Source organism: Micromys minutus, assembly GCF_963924665.1.
Source record: "Micromys minutus genome assembly, chromosome: 26".
NCBI lineage: Eukaryota > Metazoa > Chordata > Mammalia > Rodentia > Muridae > Micromys > Micromys minutus.
In genome coordinates this window covers 20,088,063-20,105,973 of record NC_137961.1, presented here as the reverse complement: position 1 = coordinate 20,105,973, position 17,911 = coordinate 20,088,063, and the positions used below count along the sequence as shown (strand labels likewise).

At 40.7% G+C, this 17,911-nt stretch overlaps 1 protein-coding gene across 2 annotated transcripts in view; it reads left to right on the top strand.

The window, feature by feature from the left end:
* Positions 1-17,911, top strand: part of RIPK2 (receptor interacting serine/threonine kinase 2) — a 32,247-nt gene that overhangs the window by 5,094 nt on the left and 9,242 nt on the right. The window contains exons 1-6 of one of the 2 annotated variants that reach the window (XM_080938726.1): positions 581-642; positions 2,245-2,400; positions 6,926-7,083; positions 12,421-12,470; positions 13,451-13,612; positions 16,908-16,993. In XM_080938726.1, the coding sequence (XP_080794852.1) occupies positions 2,329-2,400; positions 6,926-7,083; positions 12,421-12,470; positions 13,451-13,612; positions 16,908-16,993 (528 nt within the window). In that variant the 5' untranslated portion in view covers positions 581-642; positions 2,245-2,328. Of the gene's footprint in view, positions 1-580; positions 643-2,244; positions 2,401-6,925; positions 7,084-12,420; positions 12,471-13,450; positions 13,613-16,907; positions 16,994-17,911 lie in introns of those variants that run through there. The other variant, XM_080938725.1, reaches the window with a different exon arrangement.

Here is a 17,911-nt window from a genome sequence, read left to right as displayed (position 1 = left end):
TAAAGACAGTGTCTTTGTTCTCCTCTCAGTCACCTTACTTCGAAGTGTATAAATGAATCATACCCGGTAGGCATGGGAAATAGAAGAAATCCATACTACACAATCCACTGTATAAAAGCCATATTTTATATTAGTGACGATTTAGGATCAGGTATTAGCAGTTAATGGGCCAAGTACATTATCATCAGTGGCTGGACACATGACATTTTTCTACCTATAGCAGTTAGAGCCATTGCTGACTTATTTCCCTGTGATATGAGTTACTCTTGACTTTTATTTGTGAATCCTATCAGCAAGCACCCTTGGGAGTCCTCATTCTCAAAATGCATGTATTCTCTTATTATTTTTTCTTGATCCTACACACTGATTTTTTTTTTTTCCAGTCTGCATTGTCTTTCGGAAATCATTTTAGGTCAGCTGCTGCATTTTGTGAGCATTTGAGCTAATTAGAATTGCATAATACCTGTGAATGCCTGTGGCACTCCCACAGTGTACGAAGTCACAGTGCAAGGGAAGGTGGGCACCACTATCAGCCACTCATGGAGTGACTTCCTCTTTGTTTCAGAATACATCGCATTCTGTTCATGACTTGTGACCATCTGAAACAAAGACGGACTAAAGTAACTCCTGTCAGTCTGTAAGGTTTGTGAACCTGCCCCAGCCATCAAATTACAAAGATTCCAGAAATCAGTTTTTTTTTTCCTTGTTTGAGAAATGAAGTTTAAGCAGAGATTCTAATGTTCTCTTTCCACATCCTTGTAGATATTCTGGCACCCAGATTTGGAGCCCACTGGGAATTCTGTAGCCTTCGTTAGGGGTGTTGCTAACTCTTAGATGTGACCATAAAACATAGATTCTCACTGTTCCCCGAATGCATGAGGAAAGGCCTCCATGTGGTACCGTCATGCAGAGGCCCCGTTCGGCCTTTAAACTTCATAGCGTTTTTGAAAAGGTTGCCTGTGTACAAACCAACTAAAGATTCGCTTATTCCAAGGCATTGAGCTTAGGTGTTCCCAAGGAGGTAATACTGTGTTAATACTTCATATTCCTTTCGGTTCCTTAGTCTACTATCGTAAATTATGCCCTACTTACTCACAGTGGAATTTATCCTGAAGCACTCATACCTAACATCATAAAAGATTATTGAGTGAAAATGGACAAATACTATAAAAACAGCCTGAAATATTTTGAAACAACTCTCTACCAATTGGTCACCAAAAGGCAGTTTTCACACTCCCCAAAAAAGTGGCTTATACTTAGTATTTTTAAAATAATGAACCCATAGGTATGGTGCCTGATTGCCTACCATCCTTTCCAAAGTGTCTGATTTTTCTGAGTATACACATTCTCCTGGGAAAACGCATTAACTTCATTTATTCAGAAAAAAATTTATTTAAAAGAAAAAACTCACATGAATATAGGTTTGGAAACAAAAGTGGTCCTTGATTTCACAAAAGGAAAATTTCAAGAGGTCAAGTCAATAGATTGTGTAATGAAAAGTCTGAGGTCCAGATCAGTGCAGTGACTCAGAAGGTGCCACCCCGCAAGACAGTCTTGACCTGAGGCTGAGCCCAAAGCCTGTGTGTGTAAAGGTGGAGGGAAAGTGCTCACTTCAGGGGGTGATCCTCTGACCTCCACACACACTGTGACACACATACCCCTCACATGTACACACACAGACTACAGTAACAAATTCAGTCTTGTTTCAGATCTGACAAACCGACACTTCAAATAAATGTAACATACTGTCCGTTTTTAATTGGTGTAGAGATTATAGTGACAGAGATAGTCTTAAGTTATGAAAAGTTAAAATTTTGAATGAATGGCTTGGCAGGTCAGAAGCAATTATATATATATATATTTTTTCTCTCTGTGTGCATGTGCTTATGGGTATAAATGATTAGATGAAGCCATGGAACTGGGCAGTGGATGAGAGAGTAAATACATGTATCTAGCTGTATGCACATACAAATAGCCGAGAGCTGTTTCTGCCGAAGAACAGGACGCTAATCCCATGCCATTGCTTGACCAATATACAAAGAGAAATACCACTGCTATCATTACCATAGGCAGCTCTAAAACTTAAAAATCTAAGAATAGTACACAATGTCAGTTGATACTACGTTATAAAACTGAGTGTGCATTTCATCTTAGCTTGCAAATCTGTTTCCTCGTGGATTTCTTCATGTTTAACGGTTAAATTAAGGTAGTACTTTTCACTTTATCTCTTTCACCCATACAAAGAAAACTGAATATCCTGAGATCGCGTGGCCACTGAGATTCCGCATCCTGCATGAAATTGCTCTTGGTGTAAATTACCTGCACAATATGAACCCCCCTCTGCTTCATCATGACTTAAAGACTCAGAATATCTTGTTGGATAATGAATTTCATGTCAAGGTAACTATTTTGGGGGTGGTGGGGAGGACAGTTTCTCTGGGTCTTTTTCTTGATAATTCTGAAAAGGCGTTTTACCACTATCTTAATTTCTCTTCAGTACCCCCTCCCCTTGGCTTGGGGCTGGGAAACCTGACTGGTGAAGGAATGAAGCAGTCTTGGGCAGTAAAGATCCAGGAGGGGCAGCTCTAGTTCCTAGCGTTTGCATAGAGTGCCAACTTTTCAGTGGGTCCAGGGGTTTTGCATTCCTGTGGGTCTGAAGCATTGGGGGGTCCTTAACATGTTCATGGTTCTTTATCAGGAAGATTCATTCACTCAGGTGGTCCTCAGCTCTCTATACCTCAGCCCCTTTCACTTGTTTGTTGTGGGGCTGAGGGAAGCATGGGATGGCATGGGGGTTAGGTTGTATGTCCCAGCACACTTAGCTCTGTGCGTCCCCGCCCCCCTCGCCCCGCCAGAGGTGGTCATGTAGCCCTGTAGCCAGATTAAACTTCCTCTTCTCTTGTACGATGGCGTGTCTAGCAGCACCTGGAATTCCTCCTTACGCAGATGAGTCATCCCCAGTTCCCTGGCCCAAGCCAATGATGTACCCTCACCCCATTACCCCATCCACACCCCCAAGGTTTTAAATCAGGTGTCTTACTGACGTCATTGCCATCCGAGGTCTCTCAGCTGCCAGCCTTCCCCATCCCACTCCCCCACTCTGACCAGCAGTTTCTAGGAAACAGGGTCTCCCTGTGTGTCACTGGTTGGCATAGAACCCACAGGAATCTCCTGCCTCTGCCTTCCTAGTGCTGGGATTAAAGGTGTGCACCACCGCCACACCTGGCTTAAGGCCCAGTTATTCTTAAACTTTAGAGACAGAATTTGGTTCACTGTGTTTCTTAGTTAAAATTGTCAGACATGTTTTTACCTTGTTTTTCTTCTCCGTTTTAAACTTAGTGTGGAGTCATAAGGTGTTATAATACAACGCGGTTCCTTGTGCCCATTACCCAGTTTCCCTGCATAATTAGAATAAAGCTTCCAGACCAGAAACTGGACCAGGGTCGGAGAGTGTAAACGTCTTTTGATGTCCCTCCCGTGTCACCCATATAACCATCCGTGAAAAGCTTCTCACGAGCCCATTTCCTGACTGAGGGTTTCAGTGTTAAGAACCCCCGCATGTATTTTGGATGAGTCCTTTATTCATCAGATTAATACTTGCCAAATATTTCTTTTAAATGCTTCCCCACAGCTTCTAGTATTGTTATCTGTGTGTGAGAGTGTGTACTGAATCATGCAGAGAATGTTACGTGTGTGGGGGGTGGAGGAGGGAGAGAGAGGGAGGTAGGAGGTTGGCTATTCTGGCTGGCTAGAGACGGGATCATCCTGTCTCCAGTTTCCCACTGCCTGGATTACAGGTGTACCCTGCCACGCCTGGATTTTTTATGTGGGTTCTGAGACATTAGGCATGTTTGCCCAGCAGTACTTTACACTGAGCCATTTCCTAGGCCTATTTTTATCCTTTTAACCAAGCCTGTTGCCAAGAAAAAAAAAAGAACCTTTTTCCAGCTTATCACTCTCTTCCCTCATGCACCATACTTTTGCTGTCCCTTGTAAGCTCTGTTCTTTAAACGCTAGGTACTGTTTTCCTCTGTGTGACCTTCTGAGGTTTCTTACTGTTATGCTTTTATACTGAAATCTCGTGTTTAGAACTTGTCTTTTTGTGTAAAGGGCAGGGTATACTATAACCCTGTGTAGAATGGGGGACCTCAAAATAAGGAGTGTCTTCCAAGTCATTAATACTAGATGCAACTCACTTTGTTCTTGTATAGCATACAGAGTCAGAAGATGATTTTAAATATTAAAACTGTTCAAAGAAACACGTATTTCTCCGTTACTTAAGAGAGTTGGTGTACCAATAGAAAATTTTAACAGAGAGCCATGAGGAAAAACTAAATGAAAAATAATTCCTAAGTAAACTTCCTTTCTCTTGACTAAAATGGTAGTTTGGGAAGAGAAAGAAAGGTCAAGCTTGTGGCCCAGCCTACCTTAGAGGGAGTGGGGGGCTAACTTGGGGTATTTCATCCTCTCTACGAGACCTGTGGTTAACTGCTGGAACTCTGAGTCCTTGCGAGAATCCCTGTTCCCAGAGTAGCTACTCCACAGCAGAGAACAGTCAGTGTGGTAACTGATACTCTCTTAAATGACCAAACCACCTTCCCCGTGCTTCCGTCCATTGGCTGTACCTCGTGTTTCATTGGTAAATGTAATGAATTTAATTCTCCTCCAGTACAACAGCCATTGTAATATTTGGATAGCAGGAGTCCCTTTGCTTCTCACGTGCACTAGGAAATTTCCCTTTTTTCTGCTAAACAGCTTTGGCTTCCTTAGTCACTTCCTTGTTGTACGCTCTCCAGTCTCTTATGTGACTTAAACGCACGCTTTAGCTTTAATCTCAAATCTGGATCCCTAGAGCTGAACAAAATACCTCTGACATAACCTGGTGAGTATGGAGTCGAGTCAAAAGGTGGTTTTTGTACCCTGAATACTTAAGAACAGGCACGGTAGGTGAGTGTTGTCTGGAGTGCCAGCACTTGGGAGGTGGATGAGGACCCAAAGCCTAGGTTATATGGTTGGTTTGAGGCCAGTCTCACTGCTGAGACCCTCCCACAGGAAAGAAGAGAAGGGTGGTTAGTAGTCTACCAGTTGCCATGGGCACTTAAGCTGCTCAATTGGATTGACAAGCAGAGGCCCCCAGAGGATTCTTTTTGACGTTTGTGCTGTTATTCTTGTCATTTTTGTGTACTACTGTTGAAGCTACCTCTCTGTACCGTGGGCTTTTCAGAATCCCTTTTGTACAGTATCCGATCTGATGCTGTTGTGCGGGATAAGACCTCAGCCGCCATTAAGAACAGAGCAGCACCGTATAGCCCTAAGTAGCCCTAAGAATTTCCACAGACATTAATCCGGTCCTTCTACTAATCCATACTTTTAGGAACTGACCATCCAGCTTCTTAGGGACATACATTCTTGCATGTACCATTATAGTTTCTCCTTAAGACTGCTAAAGTGGTTCTTGTGACTGCTGCTCCCAGCATCTCGGTGGCCGACGCCATCTGGACCAGCCAGCCCTCCGTCACCTAGTTTCTCACTATATCCTGGGCCTGTGCTTCCCCACATTTCTCGCCCAATGACATGACTTTCTTAATTAGCGTGACCAATTAGTCCAGTGTGAAAGGTGTGGATGCCTGAAGGCAGCTGGCTGATTAGTTACAAACCAACCAACCAACCAAACAGAAGCACTTCTTCTTGTGAAAAGGTCTCATGCAGCCCAGACGGGCCCCTCAGACTAAATTTCATGAAGAAAACAATGAAGCCTAGATTGTTCATTTGCACATGCCTAGCGCATGCTGTACAGAAAGAAGTGAGCAGATGAATTTCACATTTTCTCCATATAGTAACCCACCTGCTCAGTTAATAGGCATGTTTGTTATTATAAACATAAAACAAAATGCCCCATAGATACAAACTTTGAAGTTGATGGAGTGGTAACTATCAAAGAAATTGTTCTTATTTTATTATTTGTGGGGCAACTTTGCTACACAACATGTTATAAAAATACTACTGATTTTGGATGGAACTCACCCTACTTAGTTAGCTTCTTTAGTATGTGTTGTAAGTCTAGGTAATTTAAATGTCTTTAAGTTTTCTCATACTTTTTTATTACTCAATAGTATTCCTGGCCTTAACATTTTGCCTTTTATTCTGAAAAAGTAAGGGACCTTTTAAGCATTAAGAAGCTTACATAGCCTGTGTTCTATAACATGTTTACAAGATTACAACAGAAATAAAGTGTAAAACACATACAGAAAATAAAAGAGTGCATGCCATTGAGAAGTTCCTTACCTGTGCATTCTTGGGGACATACACAGATGTGATATGTAGCCATCCAAAGTGACTCTTAATAGTGAGCACAAATAACATAATGGTGACTTTGACTATTATAAGATTTTACTTTTTTTAACAATTAACAACACCACTTTTAGAACAAGAATAATACCATTAAAACCCGGGCTGGCAAACTGTCTCAGGTACACAAATGCTTGCTGCAAAGCCCACTGACAAAGTTTCATCCCACGAACCCATTTGATGGAGAGAGAACAGGCTCCTGTCCTCTGGCCTCCCATGGCCTCCTGTGGCCTCATGTGGCATATGAGGAAGACTAGTCAGTGGTTGGGGACTGGAAATCATGGCCTACCTTAAAGCTTCTTGCCATAAAAACCAATATTGAGTATATGGACTTGTTCACATTCTGAAACAGTTTCCCTTAAAAAGGTGTAATATTCTGCGACAAACATATTAGTGTATAGTACATGTGGAGTTATGGTAATGGCACTATAATATTTCATTTGTAAGATGTTGGAATATTGATAGTGTGTAAGTTTTCTGGGTATGAAAGCCATTATAAATGCAGTACATGAAAACAGCAGCAGCTGATTATTGACCTTTTCTTTTTAATTGAATTTTAATTCAACTCCACTCACAGATTGCAGATTTCGGTTTATCAAAATGGCGCATGATGTCACTGTCTCAGTCACGAAGTTACAAGTCTGCACCCGAAGGAGGAACAATCATCTATATGCCACCTGAGAACTATGAACCAGGACAGAAATCCAGGGCCAGCGTGAAACATGACATCTACAGGTACATTTTTAGTTGAAATGTAAGATTAATCAGCCGGAATTCTCCTGCTACATTTTATAGTGAGATTTAAGAACTTACGATGAAGACAAATTAGAATCCACAATGGTTGATGTTTTTCAAATTAAGCCCTTTTACTTTAAGCAATTTGAACATTGTTTAAAAATACGAAAGTGTCTAGTTCGTCCTCTGAATATGTGACAATGCTCAAAAGGTTTTAGCTTAAGCGACTTAGGAAAGTGTAGGTAAACAACAGCCCATAATGTTTAGTCGCTGTTACTTATACATTACATACATTTTTAAAGAAAAATAAACAAACTGTTACACCTATTAGGCATAATTTTTGTTTAAATCAGCCCAAATGTTTATATATAGATGGATCCTTTATACAGTGAATTATTGTGATTAATAGAATTATGGTTTTATATTTCATTTACAGCTAGTTACAACCTCACAGAGTAGAAATAAGCGTATTTTGTTGTTTTTAATAATGCTTCTTTGACCAGAAATAAAAGGAAGATGGTAGTTTATTATATACAGTATTAAAGGAGCTTTTACCCCGTGTGTAATTCACATGTCTCTTTAGCGTGTCAATGAATGTAAACTCAGGCTTCCTGTACTTATTCTAAGCCCATGCTATAACCCTTTCAAACAACTTTTTCTATCTTTAGTAAATAATTAACAGTAAAAATGAAGGTGCTTTCAGTAGTAAATGATGTCTTGACTAGAAAGTTATGTAATCAGCATATATACCTGTTTTATCAAGAAAAGATTTTCTTACTACCTCTTAAATCCAGTAGCAACAAGTTTATATAAGTGAGTACTTAGTACACATTCATATTGTCTTATTAAAAAAAATACGTCTTTTATTGTTCCTTAACTCATTAAGATCAGATACTGAGGAAGGGGCAACAGAAAGAATTAATTTCTGCTACATGAAGACGACATAATCTAGCCACGATTTCCCAAACACTGGTTTGATTCTATAAAGACAGACCATTTGGGGTGGGTTGGGTTGGGTTAGTTTGGTTTGGTTGGTTTTTCTCCTGTATTGAGATGATCCTGTGGTTCCTGCCATTATGTCTCTGTATGTGCTGGACCTGCGCTTACTGGTTTGCAAGTGTTTGCCCAGCCTTGCATGCCTGAGATGACACCAGCTTGGCCATCATGTGTATGATCTATGTAATATGTTTCTAATTTGCTTTGCAAGAATTGAGAAGTTTTGCACATATGTTTATTGAGGGAACTGGACTGTGTTTCATCTTGGCAGCTCTTAGCTCCAACTGGGGACCCCTCAGGACTACGCTCTCCTTTCTCTTAGTCCACGGCAACTGTCCCCTCTCCTCTCCTGCTTGTTCTTCCTTTATTCCATGGCAGCAGCTTCTTCCTGCTCCCTTCCTTGTTGTGGTCCTCTCTACAAGCCCATGAAACCCCAACCCCACCTATGTCTCTTCTGCCTAGGTGTTAGCTGTTGGTATCTTTATTTACCAGTCACAATTAATTGGGGGCAGGGTCACTTAGTGTCTTATGTGTGGATAAAACCCATTTTGGGGGCCCCAAATTAGCATTAGAGTACAAGGAGCATTAGGTCAACCCACTACACTATGTTGGCTACATAGAATGAGTTTGTTAGTGCTGCCTTGCTTCCCATTTGCCTTAGTTACGATTTCTCTTGCTGTGGTGGAAGAAACACCATGATCAAATGCAAGCTGGGGGGAAAGGGTTTATTTGACTTATAGTCTACCGTTGAAGGAATTCAGGACAGCAACTAAACAGGTTAAGAACCTGGAGGCAGGAGCTGATACAGGGGCCATGGAGAGGTGCTGCCTACTGGCTTGTTTCCCCATGACTTACTCAGCCTGCTTTCTTATAGAACCCATGACCCCAACCTGCAATGTGCTGCTCCTTCCCCCATCAGTCACTAATTTTAAAAATGCCTTACAGCTGGATTTTATTGAAGCATTTTCTCAACTGAGGGTCCCTCCTCTCTGATGACTCTAGCTGTGTCAAGATGCTATAACATCAACCAGTACCTCACTTTATGAAACAGTTAGAGGAACACCAGTGTTGTCTCTTCTTTAATAGCTTGACAGAGAGGCAGGAATGGTGCTGCAGGCCCTCAGTCGTAACACTCAGGAGGCTGAGGCAAGCAGACATCTGTGAGTTCAAGCCTGGTCTACATAATGGATTCCAAACCAGCCAGAGCTACAGAGAGAGACCCTGTCTCACAAAGAACAAAAAAGCAAAAGGCTTAATAGAATTTGACAATGAATTCATCTAGTTCTGAGATGTTCCTTGTTGGGAGACATTATTATAACATAGTATCACTGACTGCTAGTGTGTGTGTGTGTGTGTGTGTGTGTGTGTGTGTGTGTGTGTGTGTGTGCGTGATCATATCTTGATTTAATTTTGGTTGGTCATATTTATCTAATAACTTACCATTTCTTTTGGATTTTCCAGGTTTTTTTTTAATGCGTTTTCCAAGTACTTTCTAATGAGTCTTTGTATATTATTGAAAATAAAAAAGTAGCCTCCCCTTTTCATCTCTAATTTTATTAATTTTGGCCTTCATCTCTTGACTGTTAAGCTAAAATGGGACCATCTTATTTGTTTTTAAAGAATTAACTCTTTTTATATGTAGTTCTAGGGCTGGAGCGATGGTGTAGCTGCCTAGACTCACAAAATAGAGATTGTTCTGGTCTCCATATCATTAAGTTCTGCCCTAATCTGTGTTACCTTATTATTTGAGATCTTTCTGGTTTTTAAAGCGCTCGTCGTCATCGTCGTCGTTGTTGTTGTTGTCGTCGTCGTTGTGGTTGTTGTTGGCATTTCATCTAGGCTCCGCCCCACAGTTACCTGGCAACAGCCAGGTATGCCTGACTCATCATAAAAGGGGCTGCTTGCCCCCTCTTTACTCCTTTCTTGCTCCTCTTACCTTTGTTCCCCTCTCTCTCCCCACCCTTCTTCCTCTCTCCACATACTCATAGCAGCTGTCTCCTCCCCCTCCCTTTCACTCTCTCTCTCCCCCCCTCTCTCTATCTCTCCATCTCCCTCTACCTGTCTCTACTCCCTCAACTCCCCTCCCTATGCCTAAATAAACTCCATTCTGTACTACATTGTCCTCTGGCTGGTACCTCATGGGGAAGGGATGCCTCAGCATGGGCCTGTAGAGGCACCCTCTTCTCCCACACCATACCATGCCTCCACCAAACATATCCCTGACTTCCTTTCTTACCTTTTGTAAAACACAACACCACCCATAGCTACTCAACTTCCTCTTACACCTACCTTGTAAGTTGTGCTTTCACTTTCATTTGATTCCAGGAACTTTCAAATCCCCCCTCTGGTTTCTGGAATGACCCAGTGGTAATCCAAGCATTCATTCTTCAGTCTCTGATTACTTGTGTAGTTTCTGTAGAGTTGGTTGCTCTAGGAGCTCAGAAGCTAAAAGCTACAAGAGGCAGTTTTATATTTGCTTTGACTTTATTTGTAGCTTAGAATGTGGTCTGGTTTAGAGACAGTCCTTTGGGCTGCCGAGAAGAGTGTGTGTTCTGTTTCACTTAGATGACATATAGAGTGGACGAATGCTCAATATAAAATTAAGTGTGCCAAAGTTTGTTGCATATATATTTACAGCTGTTACATCCCCCTTTTTAGGGAATTCTTTTTTTTTTTTTTTTTTTAGATTTATTTATTTTCATTTTATATGCTTTGGTGTTTTGTCTGTGTCTGGCAGATACTCTAGAACTGGAGTTACAGAATGTTGTGAGCTGCCATGTGGGTGCTGGGAATTTCATCTAGGCCCCATCCCACAGTTCTGCGGGTCCTCTGGAAGAGTGGTCAGCCATTTCTCAAGCCCCTGTTACATCTTCTTAATGTGTGGTGATCTTCCTTGCCTCCTCTGACCAGTTGTCCTTGGAGGTTGACTGTCTTCAAAATAACTGCTCAGCTTGTTTTGATAATTGGCGTGTTTCTGCCAATAAGGCTTGAGTATTAGAGACAACAGAAGTAGGGTCTTGTTTCTTAATATGGCCAACTCTGCCTCCTTATTGGTGAGTTGAGGGCATTTTAGTCTGTTATGCCATGAAACATTTATGAACCCCCCCCCAAAGACCACCAAGGAGCTGAATCTGATGCAATCACACTGGAGTCTTTTTATTCAAGCTCGAGTTTGGGCTCCCCACCAACCCTGACACAACAAGAAGGTGGAGCCCTGAACCTAGTTTTAGGCAAGGAAGGGGTAGCTAGCCTGGTACACATCTGATTGGGTTGGGTGGGAGCATTATGGCCTTTAACATAATTGACTAGTACAGGGAACCAATCCAAAAACTTAACTTCTGCTTTCCTCCTGATTGGTGCTTGTTAGGAAGTGAAGTGTCAGGGGTGGGCTTGTCACCTGGGGGTGTAGATTTGTTGGAGAATAACCCAGAAACTGGTGCTAGTGGAAGGTTTTGATGGGGGGGGGGGGAAGGGGCTAGCCTGGAAACTGATGCTGGTAGCCTATGAGTTCAACCTTAGGTCAGGTTCTCTAAGATGGAGACTAATCCCAAACGATTTGGTCTCTTCATATCTATGCTTTTGTTCGTTGCCTTTCTGTGGCTTAGATTATGGTTTGTTCTTTACTTTCTCCCCTATTGATACCAGGAATTTGAGAACACACTGATATCAATGTACTTACCATTTGCTTCTTGAATTACGTTTTTACGTCCCAGCTCTGTATTCCCTAAGGGGGGGGGGGAGAGATGAAGAAATATTTTTACTTGGTTTGGGTGGATTTTTCTCAGTAATCCTCACTTTGCTCAAAGATAATGTGTTGGCACCTAATCAAGTTCACGTATTATTTCTGAACACATAATTCATTTGAAGATACTGTAGAGTTTCTATTTTCTACTCATTTATTCCAAATATAAACTCTATTCAGCTTAACAGGCAGTTTGCAACTGAACTGTAATCATCAAAACACTTGCACTGTGAAAAGACCACAGTGAGAAAAAGTCAGTAGAATGGTAGTGCTACGTTAGCCAGTCTTCTCTTACTGCTCTTTATGTGAAAAATAAAGATGGCGTTATTAGAGGGCACATTTTTCTGCATGTTTAGAATAAATTATCACAAATATTTATCCTGTTAAGTAGCACCACTAGGCCATTAGGCCATTATGATAACTTCATATTCTTCATTAAAATTATTTTTAAAAACGATTTCAGTCATGTATGAACATTCACCATCCTGGCTGTATATGGATTTCCTTCTCATCTTCAAAACTGGTGTCATTTTTAAATAATGTTATCCTAGTTTGTATACAAAGTTTGCTTACAATGTGTAACTTTCTAACTTAAACAGCTATGCAGTTATCATGTGGGAAGTGTTATCCAGAAAACAGCCTTTTGAAGGTACGTATACTCTCATTCTAGAGGACATCTATGGTTGGTACATGTCTCAACTGTCTAAACCTCGCCAGATTTTAAATATGCCAGCCTTTCATTTTATACACAAAATACACCGTCTAAATACAGCGGTGTATCTGTCCTGCACCTACTGCATACTATGACGTATTCTAGATTAAGGGTCAGTTATGAGGAGTGTACTGGGCTTAAAGATCAGAAAATTCTAGATTCTGGTTCTTTTTCTAGCATTAACGAACTCTGTGGTTATACCACAAAATCTCATGTCCTCATTTTTGTTCTTTGCGAAATGAGAATTTTTTTTTTTTTTTTTTTGGAGACAGTTTCACTGTGTAATTCTAACTGTCCTGGTGGAACTATGTAGACTATAGACCAAGCTGGCCTTGAACTCACAGATCTACCTGCCTCTGCCTCCCAAGTGCTAAGATTAAAAGCATGTGCCATCACATCTGTCTTTATTACTGTTTTCAAGATCCTGGTAGCTGTAAAACGCTGTGAAAATTTAATTGTTATTCCTTCTATAAATACCAACAAACACTGGAATATAACTTTTGTTATTCACAGATAATTTGGGGGCATTTAAATTTTTTTTTGAAGTTTGTCATGTTGAACTTGTTACATCATGAATATCCTTAACATTTCAGCAGTTTAACAGACAGCATTTATCTGTCATTCATATTAACTGTCAGTTACTGTCTGACCCTTGTTGGCTATGTATGCTGGGTTCTGCTGAACTCTGCCTGGTTCAGCTCTTCTCACATAACAAGTCAAATGACTTGTCTAGAGCTAAGGAAGGGGACTGTAAATTCCTCCCATGAGAGGTGCACCAGGCTGACAGTGGCTGGGAGGTAAGTCCTCTTACAGAAAAGGGCATTTTGACTTGGACTAACACTTTAAGATATCCTCATTTTTACTTGAATTGTGTTAGTAACGTCTTTCCAGTTAATGAAATACATTTGTTTTGACAGAGGTCACCAATCCTTTGCAGATCATGTACAGTGTGTCCCAGGGACATCGGCCTGACGTCAGTGAGGAAAATTTGCCCTTTGATATACCTCATCGAAGTCTCATGATCTCTCTAATACAAAGTGGATGGGCACAAAACCCAGATGAGAGACCATCCTTCTTGAGTGAGTGAACGGTTTTAATCTGGACCTTGGGATTATAGAAAGTATAAATATACATTAAATAAATCCTTGAACGTGTGTGCCTATCCTGAAACTGTTCTGTCAGTTAATTTGCTCTAGCTGTTTGCTACAGTTATATGTATATGTACATAATTGCTCCTAGAAAAGAGTTGAGAATTCCTAACAGAAAAGTGAACTTGTTCTGTAGTAGTGACATTCTGTTTCCTGAGGGAACACCTGCCTATACTCCCTCCTCCCTGGGATGAGCAGAGGGAGCAATGGATAAATGTGACACCTCCTCAGTTTAACCTTCTTCTGGAGAAAGCATGGGGGGGGGGCAAGTAAGTAAGTAAAACACAGCTCGTGAAGTGAGGCCCGTACTAAAACAAGCATCCTAAGAAGTGTCCACAAGAAGAATGGCAAAGGGTGTTTAGGAGCTTTTATCTGAGTTCTTGTTTGACGCTTAAAATAGACTAAGTGGTTCCAGCAAAGAAAACATCCAGAGTGAAAGATTCCGAGACGAGAGAAAGAAAATATTTTGTGTTTTCAAGGAAGAAAGAGGATGCCCATGTACTTAGAGTATACAGAACTAAGAAGATGGTGAAGGTGTCTTAGAAAGGGAATAGCTTCCAGCCCTCAGCCGTCTACTCCACAGGCAATGAAAAGCCATTCGACCCATTTCTGGACACAGTGTGATTGATCTATTTAAGTATAGGTCAAAATCCCTCTTGACTGCTGCATGGGGAAGTGACTGTGTGAGAACAGAGAAAACAGTTAGGACACGCCCTTAGTAATTGTCCAGTTCAAGTGATATATTCTAGACACCGAAAAGTTATCCAAAGTTAAGGCGTACAAAAGAAAGTGCTTTCCATACAAGTTTGAGGCTTGGATTCTCAACACCCTTCAAATGCCCTGCTGCTGTGCTGCGGCCTGCCTGTAATCCCAGAACAAGCTGACCAGGTAGCCTAGCCTAGCTAGCTAGACTAACCTAAAGTAGCTACTAGGGAGCTCCAGCTTCCAGTGAGAGACCTGGCATGGCTTCAGTATAGAAAGTGGAAAACAGTCGTTTGAAACCACACATACGTGCAAACATGCATACAGTATGATCACATCACACACACACACACACACACACACACAAATAAATTAGCTACTAAAACATGAAAAGGCAAGCCAAGGATATTTGGAATATATTTTCATATTATATATCTCTTAAAAGGGCTTGTGTCTGGAAGTAAAGCATTCTGACTAATCCAATAACAAGACAAATAATACAGTTTTTAAATTGCAGATTAGGATTTCACTGAAGAAAATAAGCAAGTGACTAAAAAGCATAGAAAGGGGCTGTTCACATCACTAGAAAATTCAAATGGAGAGATACCAAGCCAAACCCATTAAACAGCTACGGTAAAATAGACAGATGATAAGATATTGGCTTTGATCTGGAGGAATGAAATTCCTCACACATTGCTGATTGTGTATGGCTATTCATACAGACACGATTCATATAGCCAACAAGTAGAAGGAATTATAATTACTGTTACCACTATAATAATATACATATGGTTTTATCTAAGGATGTATCTAGGATATTAAATCAGGTGTTGCTAACACAAGTAATTTAGACTAGACCACCCTAGGTAGAGAATTTAGCTCTTCAGCAAAGACTAAAAATATCCACATTAGACCTCTGAGGCATTTCTTAGAAACTGTATAGAGGAGCAAGAAAATAGATTGCAAAGAAAGACAGACTATAGTCTCTGTCTAAGAAGGAGTGCTCTACGAGGGGAGTGATCAGTTGTGTGTACTCTGACTATAGGTCGTGTAAACAAGCCTTTAGCTGAGTGTGAGTGTGCTGGTGACAGGCTAAAAAAATAGGAGAATATATTGGACTCGGGAGTTTGAGGCCAACCTGCACATAGGTGTGCGTGTATCTGTGTGTGAGTGCATGTGTGTCTGCCTGTGTGTGTGCATGCATGCATGTGCTGTGTGTGTGTGTGTATGTGTGTGTGTATGTGCATGCATGTGTGTGTGTGTGTGTCTGTGTGTGTGTAAGTATATTCTGTTAGTGATGAGTGAGCAACTTTCAAGATTTGGTTCCTTCCTTCCAGCATGGTGCTGGGATAGAGCTAAGGCAATCGGTCTTCATTCACAACAAGTGCTTTTTCCCACTGAGCCATTGTCCTGGTGCACGCTGGCAGAATGCTTCACTCTTGCTTGATACACAAGCCCTTTCATAGATATTCAACTTGAAATATGTTCTCCTACGCCTATTCTGTGGCTTTGCTTTTCATTGTTTCTTAAGGACATCTCTCTTGAGCCCAGTTCTCAACCTTCCTAATGCTGAGACCCTTTAAATCAGTTCCTCATATTATGGTGACCCCAAACCATAAAATCGTTTTTGTTGCTACTTCATAGCCGTGATTTTTCTACTGTTATGAATTGTACTTCAAAGATCTAACAGACAGGGTACCTGACATATAGGCTCTCTGATGTGCAACCCTACAAAAGGGTCATTCAACCCCCCACAGGTTCACGACTCACAGGTTGAGAACCTCTGCTCCAGGGTAGACTGTTCAAACTTGTGTTTGGAAGTCTAGATGTTGGATTTCTATAAATCTTGTTTGTCATCTCACATCTAAGAATTTTCCCTAACTCGAGGCTTCCAACATTTGCTCCTGTTTATATTTAAATAAATGATCTATTTTGATTTAATTTTTATGCGTGGTATAGAATAAGGGTATGAATGACCTGTTTGAATATGGGTATTCAAATGTCTTAGTAAAATTTACTTTAAAAGACTGTCCTTGCCTTGTGGAATTTAAGGCCCTGTGTTGAAAGTCAGCTTTCCAAAATTATGACAGTTCATTTTTAAGGCTGCTAACTCGATTCTGTTGATCCTCATGTCTGTTTATGCTGCAATAAAATTCCTTAAGATAATAGGATGTCATCACTTTATTAAAAGATGGATGTGGAGCCTTATAAGAGAAGTGTTAGCATTTCAGTTTAATTATTAAAAGTGATCTGGGGCTGGAGAGATGGCTCAGCGGTTAAGAGCACTGACTGCTCTTCCAGAGGTCCTGAGTTCAATTCCCAGCAACCACATGGTGGCTCACAACCATCTGTAATGGGGCTAACGTCCTCTTCTGGTGTGTCTGAGGACAGCTACAATGTACCTCATATACATAAAATAAATAAATATTTAAAAAAAAAACAAAAAAACAAAAAAAAAGTGATCTGAACTTAAAACTGTTGTTTTTGTTTTCTTTTCGGTTTTTTTTTTTTTTTCCTTATTTAGAATGCTTAATAGAACTTGAACCAGTTCTGAGAACATTTGAAGACATAACTTTTCTTGAGGCTGTTGTTCAGCTAAAAAGAGCAAAGGTAAATCTCCCTTTGAAATATTTTAACTTAGAGCCTTACAAAACTGTATGTCGCTCGTGATGTTTTAATTTAGTCTCCCAGAAACAGGTTAGAGTTAGAGATGGAGAAATTACAAGGGTTGGGTTTGTCACTGATGGGCATTTCCATTGCATTCACCTGGGCCACCTTCAGATTTAACAGTTTCGGAATCCGAAGCGTATCAAGTGATAACGTAGAATCTGTCCTGAGGGTCCCATGTCACTCAGCCATGATGTAAGTGTTGGTCTGTGTTTGCTTCTGCTAAGGGTTAACACCTACAGAGGTTAGTTCTCACCCGACGGGTATCTTTATTCCTCCCTTTTTATTTTCTTGGCTCACTCAAATACTTCACCTTGCATAAACCAAACTGTCAGAAACGTTAATGTGAATTCCCTGGGACAGTTGTGTGATCAGTGTAGCTCTTGTGGATCAGAACAACTGAGGATTTATAAAGCATCTGTAATCCTTAGATCAAAGCGAGCAGAGTAGCACTCACTGGGTTTCATAAGTTACCAGCCAGCCAACTCTTGGATGATGAACAAGCACATAGAGTTTCCTTATTGACTGACAGTTTGCTTTACCCACTAGCACAACCTTTCATTTAAAGATTAGTGTATAAAAGAAACAACCATTCATAATCAAAGACCTATAGCAATAGCAATATCTAAGTTTTCAACTTGACTCCATTGATAAACAGCTTTTCATTGCCAATACTATGGAGAGTATCCAATTTTTAGAGGATCTAAATATGAACTCTGAATTCTTTTCATAGCTTCTCCAACCCTCCAATTTCTGGGTGGGGTCCAAACTTTTCCAGAAATGCCAATGTCCATACAAGCTTGTAAGAATGTTTCCTTTTCGTCTTCTCTTTTCCTATTTTCTCCTTACAAGTTTCTCTTT